Raw genomic sequence first — 17,580 nt, 5'->3', positions numbered from 1 at the left:
AACTGTTCTGTATTGCTCTTGGTCCCATTTATCTGGAGATTTAAATGCTCATTTTCCCTAATGTTGCTTCTCTGTGATTTAAACATTGCACAGTTGCTGGGGAGAACCTATTTTGACTTGATAGATTGGTAATGCCTTGACCAATTGCTCTTTTTTCTTTTAATTTAGTCTAAAAATGCATTTGTATTAATGCAATTTTATTTTATTTAGATTTTTTCGCTATCATACCTATCTATTGGCTGAGAGGGAATTCCTCCGAAACAGAGTTAAGGCTTTTTGCACCATAGCAGACATTTGCCCTCGTACCTTTTAACCTTTGACTTTTCTTGTCCTGGACACCAAATTCCCCCCTGAGGTGCGGCAGTTCTAACTCCCACAGAAAGTGCCAGCACTAAGAACACCGTTTTAATGGCAAAGCGAGATTCCAGCCTCAAATATCAGAGAGTGTTTTCACTTGTTTTGCATGTTAACTACATGTCTCTGCCTGTTTTGAAGAATCGTGTAGCATCGCATTTTAGTGCGAACTGCTCAACGTCATTCATTCAAAACCTCATCAAGCAGAAGTGCGGCCTTACTACAGTATATTTTAAAGTTTAAAGTTAGGCATTGAAATGCTATGCCTTAAACCATTAATTAATTACAGCAGTGCTAATGAGAATGCTTTCAAAATGCATTTTAACTTATTATGTCATTATTCTAGGCAGAGTGCAACAAAAATAGCTTTTTTTTTTATTGATTCATCCATGCACATCTATATATGATTTAGATAAAAATCCCTATTCTTAGAGTGTGTGGCACTGTTGCATGCATTCAACAACGAACAGTGTGAGCCAGAAGCTGATATGCAAACAAATAGCTTTTATGAACCGGTTCTTCTTAAAGGATCATTACAAAAGTTTTATAAAACCTTGAACTCATTGAGTTGTTTATTCTGCGAGACCTTTTGCAGATATGTCTCATTGAAATGGAATCTGTTTAGGTTCCACTATAGGTTCATAGTGGGCTGTTCATATAACAGTGTATGAACTTTTCCTAGTACTTTTTTTTCAGTTACGGGAGGGCGGTCACAGCTTTCTCTTTAACCGTTGTGTAATCATGTGTACATACTGTATGTGTGTGTTTTAGAGCCTGTTTGCATTTGTCTACATTAGACTTGAATTGCCTGCAGTGCCTGGCGTTATTTAAACAAGCCTCTCTCTCTCTCTCTGACTCTCTGACTCGGTCCTCTAGCGCTGATCTGTGTGTGATATTGTGAGGGAATAATCACACAGATTAATTCTCAAATGAGCTCTTAATTGCTTTAAGCCCCCGGGCATGAACAGCAGAGCTTTATTCAGTCCTCCAGCACCAGAGCAACGCCACCCAGAGAGACACGTCCCAGCATGCCTCCATTCCGGTTCTCACTCTCAGAGTTTCTGCCTCCGCCATGTGCTTCAAAAGGGCCCCGATGACACTGGAGCTCCCAGTGGCCTGTATCACTTTTACACCATATCCTGTGTCTCGCTCACACTTTTAGCCTCTCCTCTATTTCTCATCAGCACAAATAGATTTCCTGTGGGTTGTATTTCTGTATTGTGGGTTTTTTTTTTAACTGGCATTTATGATAGTCAGTGATTTTCCTGAAAAAAAAAGAATATTTTTAAATGTCCTCAAATATATTTCTCAAGCTAAACATCATTTTTATGTATATTTCTGAATATTTTTAAAATATAGTTTTAATTTTGTTTTTCATGATTTTTTTTACACATTATGAATTGTTCTTACATAAATATGAAAAAAAAATTGTGGAGTTGTACAGCAATTTAAAATAGCCTCAGCTTTTCAATAAACAGTCAAGTTATGTAATATTTTAAGATACTTGTTGACCTAGACACACAGGCCCTGTTTACGCTTTTTTTTATATATCCAATTAAAAGTGGACAGCGGGGTGTAAATGAGGTCTGAAACTCTTTACGCTACTAGTCTACTCTCATCCACTTTCATAAGTACAGAATATGACCTTTTTTAAGGGCTAAATATCGCATTATTGGGGTGGCTCCACGGCTGCACATGAAAAGCATCCCACTTGAAAGTGTTAAAGTAGCCACACACTTGGCAACACAGACTCAACCGCGTCCTGTACCGTTCCTCATTCTAACACAAATCAACAGCGTTCAGTTTTGTGACTATCAGAACAAAAATTTAAGCTGCTGCTCTGTTTTTAATTTTTTATTGTCTTCATTCATGCTCATACGTAAGTTGTGTGAGCTTATTTTGCATTATTTACTTTAAAAGATTTTTTTAAAAAACCTGTACGTATACCTGCCCATAGACTCAAAGAAACAAGGAAACTTGTAAAAAGTAGACAAAAGAGATGGAAACTAATACGTGTCTACCTTGTCTACTTTGTGACCAAAACATACGTAAAACGAAAAAAGAACTGGCATCCAGTTACCAAAATTAGCTTTGATTACTGCATTGAGATGCGTGTCTCGAGAGAAACCTGGAAGAAAGCAGCATATACGTTTTTTGTCTCACATCTACTCACTTTCTCTGTCGTTTCGTATATTGCACCCTCTCACTGTGGGTCAAATAGGATGGTATTTGGGGTTGCCAAGACTTGGCTAAATCCCTCCTAACAGGATTGGAGGGAGGATTAACAAGATTAGAAAGGACTGAGCCGCCACTACGCCACAAGTGCACACACAGTTGTGTCTTCATATTCGAACGAATCATATATTAGATCCATAAATATATAAAGCATGGTTTGAACGCCGTACGTTCTGCGGTGCTTAACGCAGTTGTGTAGATCTGTGTTGTGTCCCTTTGAAGTAAACTTGCGAGCCTTTGCAGGACGCAAAAGAAGAAGTAAAGAAAAATATGCAGACTAAACAAAAACACAAATGTTTACAAGACCTCGTTTGAGACTGTCATTGTGCAACGCAAAAAAAAAAAAAGCGAACAGGAGGCGTTTAATACAGACAGAATCTCAGGAGGGAAACACAACACCACGCGCGTGAGAACGAAGGGACGGGGGGAGGATTTATCCCTTGTTTGCTTCGACAGTATTTGCGAAGTGTGTAGTGTGTTGTCAAAATTTCTGGCCACCATTGACCCTGGCGCAGAAAATAGCTCTCCAGCAAAGAAAAACAGAGCTGGAGAGGGGAGGATGAATGGGGGTCTGCCAAAAGCTAAAAATACCTCGGGCGGCTGCAGCCATCTTTACAGCACAGAGAATTTCACGCACGAGGAGAGAAGTTGTGAAAACTTTCGGAAAACCAAATGAAAGTCGGGAAAGAAAAACAGAGAGGGAGTAGGTGTCGAGGGGACGTCTCCTCCTGCCTCCTTTACAGCCAATGGAAGGCTGAGAGAGCAGAAAACAGAAGATACAGTTCATTGTAGCTGCCTGGTAACTTGGTTTGTTTGGCAGATTTGATAGAAACAACGCAGACACCCTTGACTGGTACATTAAAGGGGCATTACATAATTGTTTTGTTTGTATCTCTCAGGGATACATGGTGTATTGGTATCATATATAAGGACCTACGAAATCCACTTTATTTCCAAGTTCATTTTTCTGGATTCTTGTTTTTTTTTCAGTTTTAATATTTAAAGTCAATTTTATTTTTAATCATAAAACATGTCTTGTTAATTAAAATCATGAAGCATATACATTTTCACATCAGTTTATTAAGTTTAACAAAAATGACATGTTTAGGGACAACTGTGCTCGCAGTGATCTGATATTTTTTACGAGGTGGCTAATTCGTACGACCTCACTCATCATATGATTTTTGCCAAACCGTGGGTATTTTACGAGTTACCAATTAGCATGAGTTCATACGAATGACCTACACCTAAACCCGCCTACTATAGCATCGTTGCAGGAAACCCATTTTGGAACGCACCTTATTTGCAGATGTGTCTTGTGATTACTTTACATAATGTCTCACATTATGGGACAGTTGCATCCGGTCATGGTGACCATCATGACGGGACGACCAGACTTAAAACTCCATAAAAGGATCTGTCTTCCAGTTACTTCCATAAAGGAAGATGCACAAAGACAGGGACACAGTCCGCCAAATTGTACTGCCATTTTGGGTGTAAAGCACTACTTCCCCGTCATCCTCACGCATGCTTCCTCCTGCCGTTTTAACTTGCGTTTCCTCATTACGTCGAGCGGCTTTTACTCTCTCGCAGACAAGCGCTCATTCCCATATAGAGACACTCAGGGGTTTGTTGTTGGATGTGCCAGAGGTTAAGGAAGCTTCTGAGACTGTAGAGCGGTTGTCTGAAAGTTTAGATTTAAAATGCGTCTGAAAATGACTGCGTACTCCGAAGTTGTCATTAAACAACGCAAAAACCTTTTGTTTTAATGATGCGTGATTTTCTTTGCTTTTCTCAACATGCACGCACGCACACACACACACACACACACACACACGTATGTTTGTGTGTCTATTGTGATGGCATCAGAGATGTTCGGTATGCAGTGGGACAGGGCCTCTCTATTTAGGACAGCTGGCCCAAATGTAATTGGAAAAGAATTATGGCTTAGGCCTTTTAGCAAATTAAAAATAACCTCTAAATTGAGAAGGTCATTTGGGGGAGGAGAGGAGAGTTTAAGCACAACACCCCACTCTCTGTTCCACTTTAAAGGAATGTTCCAGGTTCAATACTGGTTCATGTTGTCGATTACCGCAGAACAGCATTGACTCGCTCACTCAGTTTGTAAAAACACAGAGAAATCACACTTATCAGAAATGACGTATTAAGTGTGTATGTGTATATATGTATGTGCATTTTAATAAAAAAACATCTATAAAAAAACTCTATAAAAACATAATAAAAAAAATCGTGATTTTCGAACCAAAAAAATTATTTAAATGTAAAAAAAAACATGCACAATAAAAATTTAAAAATTGTATTTTTGTAAATAAAGTTTTCATGTATGCAAAGAAAGAATGTGTGCGTGTGTGTGTTTATTGTTTAAATTGTTCACACACAAGCTTTATTTATTCTGTTTCACTTTATTATTATTATAACGGTGAGCAATTAAATAAATCCAATAAAATCTTACTTTTTTCACCATCCAATGAGTAACATCTAAATATCTATTAGTTTCTATAACACTAGCCTTTAGTAAATAAATGTAAATTATCTTTCAAATAATTACCATATGAAAATAAATCACTAACGGTCTAATGGACATGTTAAATAAAACACAGACGTTGCACTTTTCTTTTTAAAAGCACTGAACCACATGTGACTTGACTGGATAGACTCCATAGAAATTCTTGCATGAAACCTCTAACTTCATTTGTAATGCAATACTTGTGAGGCATCATCCAAATTTTACTCCAATCAAACCGTAAAATGTCATTTATGCCACTGAATGCTGTTAAACTCAATAAATTTGTTGAGATATGGTGGGAATTTTGGTGGGGATTTTCAGATAAAAAAAAAAAAACTCTGCAGTATGTTTAACCACCACGTTAGTGGATAGATTTATCTAATGTAAGTGAAAAATCTGTTTTATGAGTTCCTTTTGTAAAGGTTTATGAACCAAATACACATTTTATTTCATTTGCTCTCAGGTTAGACTGGTTAGTTTTTTGATTGCATTTGAGGTGACCGAAATTGAGCTATTTCTCTTATCACGATGGTCCAACACTCTGCTCAATGGCATCCTCCGTTCTTCGTTCTGATGGCTGCTTTAGTTGACAGGTCGAGCCTTGGCCCGTTTCAAGCATGGATTTCAGGGGAAAGGCCAGTGTTTGTCTGTTTTTCAGAGGATTGTGACTTTGTGGGGTTGTTTAGATGGACCAGTTATGACCTCATGACCATGTACATGTTAATTTCCAACCTCAAGTCACCAGACGTAGAGTGTGTGTGTGTGTGTTCGTGAGGGGTTGGGTATTTACTCTAATGTGTATCAGTACACAGGCCCTGTCCCGGCAGACCGCGAGTCTCCGATGACGCGGAGCGAGACGTCCCCCAGCCGTGCCCAGCATCCCTCCCCTACACAGAAACCCAACACCTGCTGCTTCTGCTGGTGCTGCTGCTGTAGCTGCTCATGGTACGACCCACTCACCTGTCTCTGTCTCCGCATGGTACATCCCACTCATCACCACTGCCAGTGTTACATTCCACATCCATTCCTTCACCGAGATTGCATTCACCTCCATAGAGTGCTGCGGCGATGATGTATTTTGCAGGTCAACCGGGGTTAGCAACACTTCAGTTCTCCCTATGAAAAAACTGGTTATCCTTTGTATTATTGGCTCTTGGATTAATGATCAAATGTATGATTCCACAGGTGCTGTTCATCACTATAATCTTCCAAAATGAACAACTTTTATGAATTTTTGAAGTAAAAAGCGAAATGTATGCTAAAAACAAACTAATCTTATGTCAACTGTTCTGTTTTTATTAGAGATTTATTTTGGAGAAGAGTTTGTGTAATTGATACTGTTAACGGCTTTGTTAAAAGCGCTATATAAGTAAAGGCGACTTGACATAATTATTCATGAAAACAGGCTATAAAAGTGTAAAAAGTGCGCAGTTCACTTCCGGAGTAAGTTTTTACAGATAATTTACTCACCCTCGTGTGTTTCTCTCTTCAGTAGAAAAGACATGATTGTTTTTGTCTTATCTAGTGAATGTCATTTTGTCAATAAGAAAGAAAAAAGAAAATCTTACCACAAATGTTTTGATTGATATATTTTTATGTCCCAAAACAACATGAAAATCATAGGCCTTATTTCAGGCGTTTTTAAAAACCCCACTGACTTCAGAACGCTGGAACCAGGATGCTAAAACTCATTTCTGGGTTTTGGCCCACAAAAATACGTCATCCTTGCAGCCTTCTTTAACTTTTTCATAAAAAAACCCATAAAACATAATTAAAATATATGTATATATACATAAACTAATATCTTTTTGTTGTTGGTGGGGGGAGGGGTAACTTTAACCTATAATATCATAGCTTACTTTTTAGGATAAAATCGAATCAATCCTGAGTTATTTCCGGCTGAATATTTGGCTTCACTCTGAAATATGCCACATTAAGTTGAACGCGTTATGAAGCTCACTGTCGTATAAAGATCCTTCGGCGCAACAATCAGTAATTTTTATACATGTGTGAATGCGATGTGATATGTTTTTCAGTGTGATATATGATACGTGTTTGTGTGTACAGGTGAATACACGCTTCTGTGAATGTACACGTGTTAATTGCTGTGTGTGTGTGTGTGTGTGCTTGTCTGAGTGAAATTCAAGTGTTCTATGAGTCAGGAGAGTAAATGTGGTTAAGATTGCTCTCGTTTCGCCAGAAGTCCCGGAGGAAATGGGAGCCATATTCACACCCACACATCTTTCACACACTTATCTACTCGTACTCATTCTTCAAGCACACCTGCTGCACGTAGCTGTTTATAGTGACCACTGGGGTCCAAACTCTGATGACCTCTTCATTAATGTAACTCATTCTGTAGATATTTTAGAAATCAATTGTTTTTAGTGATTCAAGGCCTTTCAGTCCATTCCCGAGTTATTGACTCCCAAAACCAGTTCTTTTTAGTGATTCTGAATCATATAGCATAACCAGTGTAGTCCAAACTGTTACTGATGCTTATGAGCTAGTTCTTTTTTTGTGATTCAGAAGAATACAGTGCATATAGTGTAACAACGGATTTCTGAATGAATGACTCATATGAACCGCTTCTTAGTGATACAACCAATACAAGATGATCAGTGCAGTCCAACTGATTACCAAATGAATGACTCCTATGAACCAGATCTTCTTAATGATACAGCAGTCCATCCAGTTGATGAACAAATGAGTCTTATGAACAGGTTCTATTTAGTGATTCAAATCCAAATAGAGCTACCAATGTAGTCCAGATGATTCTGGAATAAATGACTCTTTTGATCCAGTTGTTATTAATGATTCAAAGCCATGTGTAATCCAACAGATTCCTAAATGAATGACTCTTATGAACCGCTTCTTTTTAGTTCAACCAATACATAATGACCAGTGTAGTCCTACTTATTACCAAATAAATGACTCCTATGAACTAGGTCTTTTTAGTTATTCAAAGCCATACAGCAAGACCGATGTAGTTCAACCCGTTGATGTACAAATGAGTCTTATGAACAGGTTCTATTTAGTGTTGATCCAGATGATTCTGAAATAAATCACTCTTTTTTTTTGTTATTAAGAGATATACAGAGGTGTATTCCAGCTGAATGACTCTAAAGATTTAGTTGTTTTTAGTCAAAACCATATGTGGTACAACAAATTCAGGAACAAATGATTGCTATGAACAGGTACTTATTAATGATATAATTTGTTTTTAGTGGTTCAAAGCCATACCAAGTGCGCCCATTATTGTCCAACCAATTCTTAAATGAACGAGACTTATGAGCCACTTCTGTTTAGCCATTTAAAGCCATTCAGTGCAGTTAGTGTTGTCCAACTGACTGCTAAAATGCATTTGTAGTGATTCAAAATCATAGAGTATAAGCAGTAGTTATTTTAAGTGATTCTGACCATTTTATATGACTTGGGTAGTCCAGCCAATTCATAACAAATGGTCTTTTATGAACTTTTATGAAATCAAATTAATCAGTTGAATTAATACTTGCGTGTTGCATGAGTGTGTTGTCCGCGTCTGCAATTATGTTGCTTTGTTCAGGCACTGCTGTTATTTCTCAATGCCGTTTTACCACCTTCTAGTCTCACTGTTAGGAGTGAAGATGACAAGCGCGGGCGGAGGAAAGCCCAGGAGACAAAGCTGGAGTCCTTTCCATGTGAACCTTGGTGAGAACACACATGCAAACACACATACTGTTTTCATCACGAGGATTGAGCGGTTTTTCTCAACCATGGATTATTATGAAGCCTAATGTCTGTCTCTCTCTCTCTTTCTCTCTCTCTCTCTCTCTCAGCCCCAAACCGACAATAGAGGAGATTAAACAGTGGGCGCAGTCTTTCGATAAGCTGATGAAGAACCCAGCAGGGCGAAACAAGTTCCGTGAGTTCCTGAGGACTGAGTACAGCGAGGAGAACATGCTCTTCTGGCTGGCCTGCGAGGACCTGAAGAAGGAGATCAACAAGAGTGCCATCGAGGAGAAGGCGCGTTTGATCTACGAAGACTACATCTCCATACTCTCACCCAAAGAGGTACACGCATAAACACACAACCCAATCGACACACACACGTAATGACAGTTCGAAATAGCATGATTCAGTCTAAACGTTTTTTGCTGTCTTTTAAAGTCAAGGTTTTATCTTCTAAGCACATCTGTGAGAGTGTGTAGTTTGAAATCATTGTGCTCTAAGCCTAAAAAAGCAGATTCACATAGAGTCTGAATCATTGATGTTGCAAAAACAAGCTACCGAATGGCAGTTTGCAAAAGGGGATGATTAATGCTGTAATCACACATGACTGTGAAAATTGCAAAACTTACATCAAACAGATATGCTGGTGATGTGCATGTGTTATCAGGCCAGGTTGTAACAGAAAATAGGTAAGTAAATATCTTTGTATGGACTGGAGAGGCATCTAGGAATGTACATATTAAGAGAATGCATTCATAAATAAGTCAAATTAAGTTTGTGTTATTTGTTTTTTTTTTTGTTGTTTTTTTTAATTTTCAGTTGGTCTGGTTTAGAGTTGGTCTGAAATAACTTAATAAAAGATTTGAGTTATGATGTCTGTGGCAAAATGCATTTTTTTTGCCCGTCTTTAATAAAGTAATGATATGAAATTAGATCAGATTCGTTATGTTGTATTCGGTAAAATTAAAGTCAGTCTGAATTAAAGTGCACACATAAAACAAGTTATTATATTTCTTTTTATTATCTAATTATATTTCTTCTTTTAATTTTTCTCCCTTAACAAATTTTTGTTTTTATGAAAGAGCATGCGGTTCAGGAAACATCTTCCCACTGGAGCAGTACCCTTAAAGTGACAAATATCCCTAAAATGTTCATTCATAGTAGTACCTTATAGGTACATGTTATATTCTTAGGGACTAAAATGCATTTTTAGGGGCTGATAAGCTACAAAATGTTCCTTTAATTGTACTGCACCGGTAATTCTAGCTCGTCAGCCCTTTTTTTTTGGATAATTTATTTTTGCATCCATTGTAGTCTGCAATAATAAAAAAAAAAAAGACATGAACATATTTTCATGCATGTTCATATGTAAATCTACTGTAAGAAAGGCGCAGAATATAATAACCATAAAATGTCCAGTTGTAACTGCAGTGGAAAAAATCGGTAGCTGTTCTTTATCACCCCTGTCTTGTTTCTCCTTTGTGAAATGCAGATTTCAGACTATGTGCAGGTCTGTGATTGGCTGAATTCTGACCAATAAGAAGCGACTGTAGACTTATCTGAATCGAAACTTATTTGGATGCTTGGCTTGAACTTCACACCACTAAAAGTTGAGAGAGTATAAACGTTTAAGAGTCTGTGTGACAAAGAAATGAGGCGTGAAGGAATTCTGCCAGACATATTATTGAAGCTTAATGTTTTATAAGGCTCATTTCCTGAGATACAGGCATCTAGTACCATATGTGGCGGTGGCTTTCTGTTCTTTATGTTTTGTCTTCTTTTGATGCGAGACAGCAGAGCGTGCATGTACTGTACACACTATCATTGCGCATGTGTGCTGCTGGTATGCGGTTTAATTCATTCTGTTGACATGTTGAATGTGCCTCTTGGCCTTTTCATCACCGGAGCCAGAACTCACACCTTCAAACTCCGTCACTTTCTAGAGGCAGCTGAGGAAAACATGCTTTCTAGAAGTAAATTAAGGAGCAAAGGTTGAGCAAAGGAAGCTATAAATTGATCCCTGCTGGACTCTCTACTGTAAAGCGGTTATATAAATAGGCCGTAGTGAGAGTGGGATTCAGAGCTTTGTGTTGACCAGAGCTCCTAGTCCCAGTACTCGTACACTCTCGAGTTTCTTGTTTGAGAAAGGAAAGGAATCAGTATATAGAGTCTCTTCTCATGGTACACATTGGAGGTTGAAACTTATTGAAACTAAAAATCATATATAAGAGTTTGTGAGGCACTCAAAATGTAGGATTGGTCTTTTTTTCCCTTAAGAGAATATACTCTAATGCTCTCCAAGGCTGAATTTATTTGATCAGAATATTTGGGAATATAATATTGTGAAGTATTTTCACAATTTACATTAATTTAGATTATGCATCACCTTCCCCAGCTCCACCTGTATAGATCTAATACAGGGTGATTTTGTGTCTGTTATATATGGGGGTTATTTCATATATATTGTATGTGCAGCAGCAGTATTTCTTACATGCTCATAGCATGTCTGCGGATGTATTAGCAAACCTCTGTATTCGCTCTGCCGAGGCAGCAGGGTAGCAGATCTGTACTGCCAAAATTTGTCTGTAAAAAATTGCTAGACGCATTTGGTGTCACTGTGCAAACTCTTTATATGTTGTCCAAAGCTGTGGAAACTAAACGGCTTGTAAATGTTTCTGCAACTGTACAAAGTGCATTAATATTTAATGAGACAAGCGTGGTCTAACATCTGGAATTTGAAGCAGACCTTTATAACTCGGCGTTAATAGCCCCTTTCAAAAGTCAGTTTAACCCAGGTTTTAAAAAGACTTACACCAAAATCCTAAAATCTGAAAAAAAGCTTTTTACAACCCAAATCTGGCATCCAACAGAGGTCTTCAGCAGAGCTTTCTTCAGTTTCTCTGAATCTTTTGATGATGTTATGCACTGTAGATGATGAGATTTGAAAAGCCTTTCAGTTTGACGTTAAGGAACGTTAAATCATTTCAAAATCTTTTTACGCACTCTTTCACAGACTGGAGAGCCCATCTTTACTTCTATGAGACTTTGGCTCTATTCCTTTTATAGCTAATCATGTTACAGACCTAATATCAATTAACTTAATTAGTTGCTAGATGTTCTCCCAGCTGAATCTTTTCAAAACGCATTGCTTCTTCAGCCCTTTGTCCCTGTGCCAACTTTTTTTGTTTTGAGACCTGTAGCAGGCGTCAAATTTGCAATGAGCTCGTTTTGTTGTGGTATCTGTGCTCTATTGTTCTATGCTCGGAATTCCCAATGCTCTCTTTCTGTCTTGAAGGTGAGTCTGGACTCTCGGGTGAGGGAAGTGATCAACAGGAGGATGCAAGAACCCACCCCTCACATATTTGAGGATGCACAGCTGCAGATCTACACCCTCATGCACAGAGACTCCTACCCACGATTCCTCAACTCCTCTGTCTACAGATCACTGGTGCAGGGGGGGTCACGTTCTTCGTCTGAGTCATAGACCCCCACCTCCGCCCTCTTTTTTCACTCACTCTCGCCACCCGATTTCTCTCCATTTCCCTCCATCTCTCTCCATTGCACAACCACTCAAGGAGAAAGTACTCCTTTTTTTGTGTCGTCATGGTTGGATTACCATTTTTTTTTGCCTTACTCCATTTTCCTCTGTCATTTTTGAGGGAATCCCTCATTTTTTTTAGTGTTTCTCCTGAACCTGCACAGACTGAAACTGGAAGACACAGGGTTGAAAATGCAGTTTTCATTTTTCGAATCCTCTTTTTTTCCCATCATTCCAAGCGTATGTGGCAGCAGCAGTATCAACTACTGATTTTCACAGCCATCTTTCTCTTTTTTTCACGCAAACACGCTTTGCTACTTTAATCTCCTGACGTCTCTAGCCGAAGACAGCTGAGAGGGCCTCTGCAATAACATACACTGGAGTGGCCTGACCAATCTGCTCCTCTCTCCTGACCCTTGACCTGTCCACTGTCTCTGTGCTCTGATTGGCTCTTTGAGGCGAGGGGTCGAGAGCCGATTAGCTGCATCGTAAATGAAAATGGCACTTTCTCAAAGTGCTAAACAAATAGGCAAAAAACTCTATTTTCAATAAAAAATCAATTTCCAGGCCCACATAGAATTTTCCAGATTTTCTGCACTGATTTTGAGGGAAAATCTGTGGAATGGATTTACATACGGTAGAATGAGAGTACTAAACTAATACTGGTAGCTGAAAGCAGTATCAAATTAGCCAAAATATTTACTAGACATGAAGGCAGGGGGACGTAGAATTTCGTTAAAGAGGTCATAACTATTTTGTTTGAGATTTCTGTGTGTACAGATTTCGTGTGGGCCTGTTGATTTCAAGTAACAGTTATCAGTAAAAAAAGAGAGGAGGATTGCCAATTTTAGAGATATTAAATGAATCAAACATGAAAACATGAAACATGAAATGAGAGAATGCCATGGTCTTAATTAGACTGGTCACTCACATTTTAAAATGTGTATTTTAATGTTATTTATTTTTTATTTTGTTAAACTGTGACCGGATTTGTTTTTCTTGTACATATATTAAAGAAAATCTGGAACATATGCGACATACCGAGCAAGCTGTTAGTCCTGAGTGCTCAATTGCGCTGTATCTCTCTCTGGCCTCACTGTGTGTGTGTGTGTGTGTGTGTGTGTGTGTGTGTGTGTGTGTGTGTGTGTGTGTGTGTGTGTGTGTGTGTGTCTGTTTCTGAGTTTATCTCTCTGGCACCTCCTATAGGCAGTTTCAGGTACTGCAGTTTTGCAAAGCTGTTTCTCAGTGTTCTCGCCTTTTATTTAGGCAAAAGCAGATTAGTCATCATGAAATTGAAATTAACTTTATCGGTCAGTGCGCGTTATACACATATTCTGTCTTTGCAAATGTAAAAACTCGCTCTGCCTCTAAAAATAATAATCGCAGTTATTCAATCCTGGTTTATGTTGTTGTAATAAATGTTACAGCAATAATAGCAGATAATGATACATTTGAATTTAAGTACGTCACGTCATATCAGTGTTTTTTTCTGTCGGTTTTTCACACAACATACATGTTTCAAGGAGAATATCACAGCATTAACAAATAAGAAAACCATTGCACAGGTTTTATAGTATTGTACATGAAACTTAAAAAAAACTAAAAACTAATCCAGTACATTTCATTTATTCGTGTTTAATGCTCAGTGTTACACCTCCGCTTAAACTCATTTTCTTTACAGATGTCGCTTGATATTTAAAACATAATAGGAGTATTGGAGAACCAGTTGGACTGATGTGAACACTGTGAGCTGTGCTACCGCTTGAAACCTATGTATCACAAAACCTTTCATAATGTGAATCTGAAAAGAACTAGTACTGTGCGAGCGGGTCCACAATAATCGAGAAATTCTGTTATAGTCGTTTTATATGACTGCTGATGTAAAAAAAATAAATATATATATATATATATATATATATATATATATAGTTTTTTTTTTCGGTTCATTTTAGATCATTTCACATTGAAATGAATTAAAACATCCACATCCGCTTTGTACTTCCTGGCACTTTCAGGAATCGGTTCTTATATACGTACAGCAAATAAATGTATAATGAATTAAGGACTCTAAAAGTCAGATTTTGAGAGTCACGTCAATTTAGAGGAACTTCATGTACTGTAGTACTAAAAAAAAAAAAAAAAAAAAAAAACAACTGATGCCTTTATTTTGCTTTTTCCCCTTGTGCATGAAGATGTACATTTTGGAACATGTGTGTAAAATAGTTGTGTATATGGTTATATATGTACATGAACATATATTTAGTATTGCTCTTATTGTCTGAAATGATGTGACCAGTCTAACTTAAGCCAGATGTATGCGTGTCTGTGTGTGCGTGCGAGTGTGTGATAGAAGTTAAGTGAACTTTCTCAAAACAATGGGAGAGAGATGTCAATGTCATTGCGGCCTTTGACAGTGAACACTCGATTACACAGGGATACGCACAGTTACACACCGTCCCGCTCTTTAAAGACACACTTAAAAGAGGGAAGCTTGCTGGTGGACCTCTCACCATTTCACATGCACTTTGCGTTCACACTGAAAGCGAATAAGAGGACACTGTACTGTACTGTACTGTACTGTATCAGCTGATCACATGAGCTCCCCTGTCTTCGTTGAACTCCACTCAGATGCCGCTCACGTCGCCTCAAATCGTCAGTTTACTTTGAAAGTGACTTCAGTTCGCTTTTTATAAATCGCCGTCAGTGTGAACACTCTGCGATCAAAGCAATGCAACAGATTTAAACAATCAAATAAAAGTTTTAAATAATCAATCTCACTGCTGAAAAATGAGAATTTGAACTATTAAATATTAACATTAAAATTTGATCTTTTTTTTCTAGTTTATTTTTAAAAAATAACATTTAAATGCACAATAATAATAATTATTATTGTTTTTTAATAAATATGTATTGTTAATAAATATGTATGCCTCCAGTCTGGGATGCACTGATATTAAATTCTGGCCCAAAACTAATAAGCTGATAAATCTCATTTGCCCAATTCTACAATTTTCTGTACAAATATATTTAATTTAAATTAAAACACTAAATAATAAAAGCGGTAATTGAAATGCTTTAAATTTTAGTGTTTTCAAAATGGATATTCATTCATTATGTGCTATAAAGATGACATTTTATTGTTTCTTTGCAAATCATTATAGATTATTAGTATTTCTAAAGATCAAATTCAAGTGGGTTTTAGGTAATGGCAAAGAAAGTCTACACAGAAATGTTAAGGCTGAATTTAAGACTTATTTATTTGAATTGCATTTTCAATATCCATAGATTTGGACATATATGTAACTAAATCTTAATGCGATGCATATTGAATAATCCTACATAATACAGATAAAAGATAGATAGATATATATTCATGCCATTGTTTATTATTAAATATTGGTTATACTTCTGTTTGTAATCTATTTACAAAATAATTTATTAAAACTGTTCAAATCTGTTTATTGTTAAATAATAATAAAAAAAAAACTTTAGTTGAACAAGCAACATTCAGTTAAAATTCTAAAATAAATTGGATTTACTGATGGTAGACGTATAACCTTTTACAGAAATATTTTATTATATATTACAAATAATATATATGTATATATATATTACCTGTTTCATTTACGCGTGATAAACAAATATGCATCACATTAAGTTTGTTAGTTTAGTTACAAATTGTGTGATCCAAATGAATGAAAACGATACATGCAATTCAGATTCTTTTGTTCCAAAATAAGCAGCACAATGAAATATGTATTCTCTAATATTGACATCACAACCCGCGCTTGCAGTGCAGCCGGCTTAATAATATTTAATAATAGGAGTGCTCTACTTTGTTGCATCGCTCGCCAAACAATCGTCCTCATCCTCTTTCAACAGCCGCACAGAACAGACAGACTTTGATCGGAGACGGGGACTGTGACCTAGAGCTGCTTATGTTTACATAGATTTCTTTAAGGTGCCAAAATGAACCTAGCCTTCTAACAGTCTCAAACTAAGGAGCTTTGTGAGTCTGTCGATGCCCGATGTGTTTTCGCTGTGTTTTGGTTTCGGCGCGTCGAGGGCTCACTTGGCACGCTTCAGCCACCTCGCCCGCCTTCCCTCACTCTTTCTTGCGTTCTCCCCGGTCGCTCTGTGAGATTTTTCTCTTTTTGTCGTGAACCCTCACGAGATTTTCAGCGCCATGACATGCAGCAGTGAGACCCGGTCCCTGACTCACGGACTTCTGTGGACACTTATTTATTGACATTAGCATTATATTTTGTATTAAAATAAATCAAGTTACGTTTTAAAGAGTATGTTTATGGATTTCTGGACCAATTTGTTTAGTTTGTTTCCTGAAGTCTGTGACCATTACTCACCCTCGGGCGCCGTAGCAGGACGCCCTCTTCAGGTTGCGGTTGGGACTTGAGGTCCCTTTTTAACCCAGGCCAGCTCATTGCCGGAGATGATTTCATCAAGAACTCGTCTGTAATATTCCATAACCTTTGACTTGGTTGCAGATTTTTTTGAATGTTTTTTAAAGAGAAGATATGACTATAAATGATGACGATAATAATAATAATAAAGATGTTTGTGTTATTATTCATTTACAGCCTGGTGCCTCCAAAAGTGCTTTTCACACTGCACTCGACGGTTTCGATGCCAAATCACATACTTTCTAGGTTTGAAATGTTGAAATGATTTAATCTATATAGTATAAATAAGGGTAGCGATGCAATTCTAAAGTTTTCAATTTTCAAAATCAAAATGCACACACTATATCCTTCATATTGTTAATGTCGCATGTAGGCCTCACTGAACTGGAGCGTGTCCATCGAGTGCTTATTATGGATCTGCATACAGACGTACCATTTTGTGTTTTTTACATTCCATATATTTTAGCGGGAGACGTATATAAATAGTGTTCGTGCTGAATGCATACACTTTTAAAGTCTGCTCATTTCCGTAGTGAGCAGAAAGATTTATACTCGCGAGTGGTAAAGATGTCTTTGTACTTGTATAGTTAATTGTCTCCGAGACAAACGTTTCACATCTTGGTGGTGTTTACTTGTAACTGCGACCTCCCTCCGGTTTGTTGTTTCAAAGACTGTGGACAAACTACTTTTTTCCAACAACGGAAAACCAATGACTTGTTAAATGCATAATTAAATATTTTGAAAGCAATGTTTAGTAAATATATTATTATTAATATAATTGAATAATATGAATA

At 37.4% G+C, this 17,580-nt stretch overlaps 1 protein-coding gene across 5 annotated transcripts in view; it reads left to right on the top strand.

Moving 5' to 3' along the window:
* Positions 1-16,956, top strand: part of rgs19 (regulator of G protein signaling 19) — a 32,130-nt gene extending 15,174 nt beyond the window's left edge. For 4 of the 5 annotated variants that reach the window (XM_043225082.1, XM_043225085.1, XM_043225084.1 and 1 more), the window contains 4 exons: positions 5,922-6,061; positions 8,723-8,806; positions 8,935-9,169; positions 12,123-16,956. In XM_043225082.1, the coding sequence (XP_043081017.1) occupies positions 5,922-6,061; positions 8,723-8,806; positions 8,935-9,169; positions 12,123-12,311 (648 nt within the window). In that variant the 3' untranslated portion in view covers positions 12,312-16,956. The remainder of the gene's footprint in view (positions 1-5,921; positions 6,062-8,722; positions 8,807-8,934; positions 9,170-12,122) is intronic. The other variant, XM_043225083.1, reaches the window with a different exon arrangement.
* Positions 16,957-17,580: the final 624 nt, after the last annotated feature.

Source organism: Puntigrus tetrazona, chromosome 23 (genome assembly GCF_018831695.1).
Source record: "Puntigrus tetrazona isolate hp1 chromosome 23, ASM1883169v1, whole genome shotgun sequence".
NCBI classification, from domain to species: Eukaryota; Metazoa; Chordata; class Actinopteri; order Cypriniformes; family Cyprinidae; genus Puntigrus; species Puntigrus tetrazona.
This window is presented reverse-complemented; position numbering and strand designations above follow the sequence as displayed.